This window comes from Eupeodes corollae, chromosome 1 (genome assembly GCF_945859685.1).
Source record: "Eupeodes corollae chromosome 1, idEupCoro1.1, whole genome shotgun sequence".
NCBI classification, from domain to species: Eukaryota; Metazoa; Arthropoda; class Insecta; order Diptera; family Syrphidae; genus Eupeodes; species Eupeodes corollae.
In genome coordinates this window covers 119,232,003-119,240,328 of record NC_079147.1, presented here as the reverse complement: position 1 = coordinate 119,240,328, position 8,326 = coordinate 119,232,003, and the positions used below count along the sequence as shown (strand labels likewise).

The following is an 8,326-nucleotide window of genomic DNA, read 5'->3' as shown; positions in this document are numbered from 1 at the left end:
GATATATTTAATCAAATGAAAGATGCAAGAGTATTCTGCCACTTGGACGTCACAGATGCCTATTCACATTTACCCATTGACGAGGAGTTCAGCCATGCCATGACATTAAACACCACTACCCATGGATCAATTCGGCCAACTCGTCCTGTATACGAAGCTGCAAACATTCCGGCAATTTAGCAGCGGCGAATCGAAATGGTGTTTCAAGGCATTCGAAATGTAAGAATCTTCTTCGACGACATCCTTATTCATGCCAAAAATTTTGATGAAATGCTGGAAGTTGTCAATCTGGTCTTGGAGAGAGTAAGAGAACATGGACTTCATTTGAATCGAGAGAAATGTGTGTTTGCGACATCATGCGTAGAATTTCTGGGACATAAAATCGATGCTAATGGGATTCAAAAATCAGACAAACACACAGAAGCAGTGAAAAAAGCACCAAAACCTTCCACCTTCGAAGAACTGCAACTATTTTTGGGTAAGGCAACTTATTATAGTTCTTTTATTCCAGATCTTTCGACGAGAGATCGACCATTGAGAAACATGCTGCGGTCTGAATCGTTTAAGTGAACACAAGAAGCACACGAAGCATATATGAACATCAAAAGTATTTTAATATCGCCACAAGTCCTTATGCCTTATGACCCGTCACTTCCGCTTCTATTAGCCACTGATGCGAGTAAAACTGGACTTGGAGCCGTCCTTTCACATGTCTTAAGTAATGGACAGGAAAGGCCAATAGCATATGCAAGCCACACCATGAGCGCAACAGAACAGCGATACCCTCAGATCGATAAGGAGGCATTAGCTATTGTCTGGGCTGTACAAAAGTTTTTCATGTATTTATACGCTCGCCATTGGACCCTCATCACCGACCACAAGCCATTGTCTCAAATTCTGCACCTAGAAAAATCTTTACCTGTTCTCTGTATCAGCAGAATGGCAAATTATGCTGAGTTCCTGACCAACTTCAATTATGATGTCAAATTCAAAACAACCAAAGAAAACGCGAATGCTGATTACTTCTCACGACCTTCTTTAGAAACAGATGTCAATAAAATTTCCCAATCGCAACAAGTTTTTGATTTTGAAACAGAATATGACCCATTCAATAATTTTTTAGTTCATCAAATTCATCAACTGCCACTCAATGCAAAACGAATTGCTCAAGAAACTAGAAAAGATCTTCATTTGGGCAAAATGTGTTCCATACTCGAATCAGGTCAATGTCTAGTCCGATCGGGTTTCAAATCGCCTGAGTCCAGCTAACCTATAGCTGCAAATTGTCTTGTCTTTGAACACAGAGTGGTAATTCCATCAACTTTACGTGAAAAAGTTCTTGCAGATCTTCACTTAGCGCATTTGGGAATGGTAAAGATGAAAGGTTTGGCACGATCATTTGTTTTTTGGCCGGGAATTGACGCAGATATCGAACGTATGGCAAGGAATTGTAGCAACTGTACTACAAATGCACACTTACCCCCCCAGTTTCGAGAACACCATTGGGAGTATCCAAAAGGACTGTGGGAACGAGTCCATATAGACTACGCGGGACCCGTCGCTGGAATGATGTTACTCATAGTATCTGATGCTTATAGCAAGTGGCTTGAAGTTAAAACAACTAACTCGATGACAACTGGTGCTACTATATCTATTCTCGATGAATTATTTGCTACATATGGTGTCCCAGTAATAGTGGTGTCTGATAATGGCACAAATTTTACGTCAGCTGAATTTAAAACGTATCTACAGACAGTTGGCGTAAAATATCATAAGCTGACAGCACCGTACCATCCATCAACGAATGGACAAGCCGAGCGGAGCGTACAAACAGTAAAAAATGCACTAAGAACCATCGAAACTACTAAGACCTCACTTCAGCTAAACCTTAACAAATTCCTTCGGCAATATAGAAAAGCACCTCATACCACCACAGGCCAATCACCATTGCAGCTATTTTTGGGTCGTTCACTCCGGACTAGTCTAGATATATTTACAAAAGTAACTGAAAAACAAAACTCGCAAAACACCCCCAGCAGCTCCACGAAGATCCACCAGACCTCGGAAGCCTCGGGTCCTATTCTCACCTTAGCCACGAGGGGTGGGAAGAAATATTGTGTATTTGCCTTAATGAGAGATCTGTATTTGTCTTGTAATGTGTATTCGACTTTAACCATCCATCTTTCTCTTTCTGATATATAGCTATCTTAAATCATCTCTTGGATGTATCTAGAATTTTATAAGATATATTAATAAACGCATCTTTTGTAAAAGAGTTCATTAGAAGCGTGCCTTTGTAATTAATAAAGAATTAAGAAATAGACTTAAATGCATACACAACACACTTATTGAATTATACGTCACGGAAATTATATGTTTATTGTTATTATTTATTTAAATTGAATAAGGGGTTGGGTTCTTTATTTTTGGTTTTAGTTGCGCTATTTTTTGAGTTAGGGTTATTTTTCAATAAATCACATAGAAACAATAAACGAGCAGAAAAGAAAACAAAAGATCACTGCTTAAAGACAAGACTCTCACAAGACGTGCACTGTGGTTGGGATGCTAGTCGGTTCTGGACAGGATGGGGTATGGTGTAGTCACTAGTCAGTGTGATTTAGAGTTGATTCTAAATACCTAAGAATTACAGAGTGGCCAATGTTGTAGTTACTAATAGCTTTTTTGCAAGAAAAGAAAGCTACAATAGCTTTTTTGACTCTTTCTTGTACATTGCCTTTGCAATTTAGTTTTTTGTCTAAAATAAGACCCAGCTACTGAGCCTTAAGAAATGTAATTTTGTATTTTCTCGAAAATAGGATAAATTTTGTTTTGTGTTTGTTAAGTATAAGTCTGTCTTAGGTATTTTGTAAGAATTCTCTTAAGATTTTAAAATTCTTTCCTGAAACCGCTATAGCAACGTCATCCGCATAGGTAATCACTCTCAAACCCTCCGCAACCAGGCTTGTTACTATTTAATTTGCAACTAGGAACACCATCTTACGGTGTCTCTTCTATAAAGAATCTTCTAGCAGAAGAGTTGTCAAGTTTAGAGTTAATAATCTGCTACTCAGAATTAAATGTATTAACTCCATAAGTGAACTCTCTACCTTAAGAGATGTTAGTGCAGATGTGATTGCAGATGTGTCCACGTTGTTCAGAGCGAAAGCAACCGTAGTGAACTCTCTATGATGAGGGAGTGTTGAGACGTAGAAAAAAGTCTTGTATCAATACTTGCCATAAAGTGGATATTCTAAGGTTTTAAGAAGGAATGATGGTAAGCTTATTAGTCGTAGACCTTTATGATTGAGCGAGAATTTACCTGCTTTATGTATAAAAATAACTTTAACTTATCTCCATGCCGAAGGAATATGGAACAAATATAGACAGGTTTTAAAAATTGCCTCAAGGATTGATCCCATCTGGTCTTGCAAATTTAAATGGTTCGAAGATTTTGAGAGCCCATTGTAGCTTTTTCCTTGTGATCGGACCTAGTAGATATGTTATATTGAAACTTAAACGAATATAATTGTTCCAAGTTGCGGTTAAAGAACTACCAGGAAAGTGAGTATATAGAGGTAAGTTCAGCGATTCTTCGCTTAAATTTGTCCAGGAACCATTTACATTTTTCAGACAGCTTAGCATCGCTGTAATCCGTAACCTAGAGGCTTCAGAAGTTTCTTCTACCATGCCACAGAAGGATCGCTAAGAAGATCGCTTGGATTTCCTAAGTGCCTTCTTGTAGATTCTTAGTGATTCTTTGTAGGAGTCCTAATGAGAGGCTAGTCTTGCATCTTTGGCCCGGTTGAAAAGTTTCCTGCATTCCTTCCTGACCGAGTCAAGCTCTGAGACTCACCATTGTGGTTTCCTCTTTCCTCTTATGTGTATAAGTGGATAAGCAATTTCTAGCGATCTGTTCATAGCTGAGGTAAGGTCATTGACTTTGTTGTCAAGTTCATTAGCGTTAGAGGAAGGACTAGATAGTCCAGGTTCTAGTTAACTCTGTAATGAGATTCTGTATAAAGCCCAGTCAGTTTTCCGATACTTTCGAAAAGTCAATGGACTAGGGATATCATCCACATTTATATTGAACTGGATATATCTATGATCAGAGAACATGTGTTCTTTGGATACTTTCCAGTCCAAGATCATATGGTGTATACTATCTGAGACAAGAGTTATGTCTAAGACTTCTTGTCGAGTTTAAGTTATGAAAGCTGGTTTATTTCCAACATAACTTACTAAGAGGTTAGTACCAAGAATATAATCAAGAAGAGACTCACCTCTGTCGTTGATATTCGTACTGCGCCATACAGTATGATGAGCGTTAGCATCACTCCCAATAATTAGGCGGATTCTTTGCTTTTCCGCTTCAGCGACGACTTTCCCCAGGGTTTTTCCAGGGAGAGAGCCAAGGTGGTCATGCCCAAGATACACCGATACCAGCCAGAAACTTCATTTGGTTGTTTCCAGCCTAGCTACGGTGGTATCTCTGTCACTGAAACGATGGAGTAAAAATACATTAATGCTACGTTTCACTAGTATGCAAGATCTAGGTTCACCTTTATCTGTCACACAAAGTGAGTAGTATCCAGGAGTCCTGAGTCCTCGAACAACGGATCTTACAATCCATGGCTCTTGGATCAGGACAATGTCTTCCCCGTTACTCGCCAGACGTAGAAGAAGTGAGGCCGAGGCCTTTATGGAGTGTTGGAGATTAATCTGTACTAACTGCAGCATTTTGGCTACAATTAGGTAGATCAACCTCCACCACGGTTTTGTTCTGATCTTCTGAGTCTGAGCATGAACTCAAGAGTTCGTCCTTTCTCAAAAGGATCATGTTAAAATCGTCCTCAGTCTCAATTAAGGATGGACTATCTACGACTTTTGTAGAGGGTGCAGTCTCGATTGGAGAGGACAAGGATGCATCGTCACCCTCTATTAGGAGAGACGACGACGTCCCAGGTTCACCAACCGCTAGTTCATCTTCGGTAGTTTTTGGAGGCCCGTATTCCGCGTTAACCTCATCTTTTTTATACATTCGAATTTTAATGGTTTCGAAACCATAGTTTAGAGGAGCCAAGGATTCGTTTGTAGAAATTCAATGTTTTGCGTTTCACCAAAACGTTTTTTGTTTGAAGTTTACAAATATAAATTTGGAAAATACATAATTTTTGTAAGTTTGTGTTCCACCAAATCAAATTATATTTACAATTATGTTCAGTTTATGAAAATTTCTAACAATAGAAAGATGACGTGTAGATTTCATTACAATTTGTAGTTTGCAATAAGAATATTCTCTCTGGTTTAAGAATGTCGTTACGTAATTTTTTTTCTAATTGGAAATTACAATTTACCCAATTTCGTGTCTCTTTTCTTAAAAATTTGTTGGATTGAATTGAACAACAAAATTGTGATTGTAATTTGGTAAAATAGACCACTGCTTGTAGCTTGTCACTTTTGTTTGTAAAGGCATTTTAAAAGTCTCTCCTTTTCATTTCTGGATTTTTGCGATAGAGATGTGCTCTCAGTAATAGTGGTGGGGCCATTGTTCACAACTCTGCCACTACTGAAACTACGTATTGCTACCATACTACTTTCGGGATCATGACGAAATCTAGAATGCCAAAAATCACGAATGCCGAAAATATCGAAAATAAAAAAAAAAATATCTAGAACGCAAAAATCGCGAATCCAGAATTAACAAAAATCTCTAAAGACTCTATCTAAAAAAAAATCTCGAAAAAAAATAAAAATTCAAGATTTTTTTTTTTTATTCTTAACAGTTAAAACTCAATAACACATAAATACATCAGTTTAAGCAATATTTTATTTTCTGAGCAAGAAAAATAGTTAAATGAGTAGCAATGTGCAATTGTATGATTGATAACCTTACTTGTCAACTTTAAGATTGTAAGGAGAAGTATGTTATCCAGAATGTATGTTTGAATTTTTGAGACAATGTTTGAAATTCGCGCGAATTTTAAACATTGTCTCAAAAATTCAAACATGCATTCTGGATTTTTGCATTCGAGATTTTTTTTCTAGATTTTGGCATTTCGAGATTTTATTTTCTAGATTTTTTCCATTCTAGATTTTTGTTTTCGAGATTTTCATATTCGAGCTTTTTACTTTCTAGATAATTAATTTCTAGATATCGTGGTAGACCCACTACTTTCGTTGCTTCCAAGAGGAGGGTCCACGGATAACCACTTTTCCGTTCTTTGTGTTGGCCGCAGAAGATACGGCAACAGCCTTTAGCGCCAAACTGCCAAACTGGCAGGTCACCACGTATCCGGATACTCCGATAGAGAATAATGTATTTTTTTAATTTTGCCCCCAGCCAGGTATATCTCGGCATGGGTCGTTTAAGATCTTAGATCCAGCCCAATAGTTAACAGAGGTAGTTGCAATTAAGACATAGGGTAGAGAATCAGTTGATGTTAAGAACATCATGCTGATATGTATTGGATTTATTAGAATCAGTAAGCAGTAGTGACTCGGGCAGGATTGTAAGGACGTTGGAGTGTCATGCTAGAGGTCTTGAGTTCGATCCCTGCCTGTGCCATCTAAAGTTTTTTTCACGGGGTACCTCCTGCGAGGAATTGACAATTCTCCAAGAGTAATTCTTGTCATGAAAAGTGCGTTCTCAAATAAGCCGTTCGGATTCGGTTAAAACTGTAGGTTCCCTCCATTCCTGACAACAGAACTCGCACACAGGAATGGTTTAGAGTTGTAAGTCGCTAGGCAACAGCAGTTGAGCTATGTTATCTAGGTTGAAAAGGAGCACTGGAGGGAGGAGCACCGTCTAGCATTTATGCCTTCACAGTTTTTGAGAATCATCGACTTATCTCACCTCTTACTACTCAACAAGTTCAACGCTCAAGTATAAGGTCTTCCCGACAAGTATAAGCACTTCCCAACTTGAGCAGATGGCTTGACTACCAAGCTCTTCAAAGCAGCTGGAGATAACTTGGTTAGGAGCCTGCATCAAATTATCTGTTAGAAATGGAAAATCATTATTGTTTGCCTGATATTGAAAAAAGGTGACTCTCTTAACAGCACCAACTACATAGGCATCAGTTTACTTAACATAGCTTGAAAAATCTTCTATTCCCTAATATGTGAACGTCCAAAGCCCATCGTCAACAGCCTGATGTGGTCTTAGGCATTACGGCAGATCCTGAAAAAACCCAAGAACATCAAATTGACACCCACCTTCCCTTCATTAATTTCAGTGAAGCATATGACAGCATCTATAGGGACGAGTTTCATAGATGTTAAATTTTGGCATCACTGCCAAACTCGTTTGATTGTGCGGGATGACCATGGATAATGCATGCTACTCCAAAAAGGTTTGTAAAAACTTATTATAGAATCTTTTGATGCCAAAAATTTCTTTATAATAGGTGAGCTGTTATGCGATTTCTTTAACATCGTCCTTGAAAAAATAGTGCAGAACTCCCACGTCAACACTAGACTCACTATATTTTTAAATCCTGTCCAATTACTATGATATGCTGATGACATTGACATAATCGGAAGAAATCACCCCATTGACATCAGGCTTTTGTGAAAATTGAGGTAGAAGCAGAAAAAGTGAGTTTAACGGTAAATTATGGCAAAACAAAGTACATGTTGTCAGCAAGAAATGGGAACGGTAAAGGGCCCAACTGAACATTGTTTTAATTTTTCACGCTCTGTATTAAAATGGAACACTTTTATCATATCCCTAACTCGCTTGAAGCTTGAATCTAATAAAATCCCTTCACAATTTCTACTTGACAGCTTGTCAAATTCTAACTACTTATTGGTTCAATGCTATAGCCTGTTCCGTAATTAAAGTGCAGAGTTCTGATCAAACTCTGCTCAGAGCCCAATGGACGTGCTCCGGCTCTGCTTGGGCATTAAGAACAACGCCTATTGCAAATACGGCAAATGTCATCAATTACTTCATAGTCATACTATTAGAAAAAGATTGCAGATATTTTCTGTCTGCAGTTTCTTTCTTCCATGCTGTTTTAACAGTGAAGGTTAAAAGGCAATTTCGGAAAAGTTGATTTTTCTTTTTTATTTCTTGTGCCTTTTAATAAAAAAACATAAATGAAGAAAACTAGCATGTTGGACAGAAAAAAACTCCTGTAGAGGCTTCATGTAAAAAAATAATAGATGAACAATTACTTATGCGTATTCACATTTATTTCTGTCATACCATGATATCAAGTGTAAACGCTGCTCCAAAGTCAGTGTGAATTTGATCAACTTAAAAATCATTTTATGTGGTTGAAGGTCGGCAAGGCAGTAGTCAATGCCCATAAAACAGGAAAAC

At 37.9% G+C, this 8,326-nt stretch overlaps 1 protein-coding gene across 1 annotated transcript; it reads left to right on the top strand.

The window, feature by feature from the left end:
- Positions 1–1,377: 1,377 nt before the first annotated feature.
- Positions 1,378–2,202, top strand: LOC129943247 (uncharacterized protein K02A2.6-like). Its single transcript, XM_056052557.1, has one exon. It carries the CDS (start codon positions 1,378–1,380, stop codon positions 2,200–2,202), a length of 825 nt encoding a protein of 274 aa, XP_055908532.1.
- Positions 2,203–8,326: the final 6,124 nt, after the last annotated feature.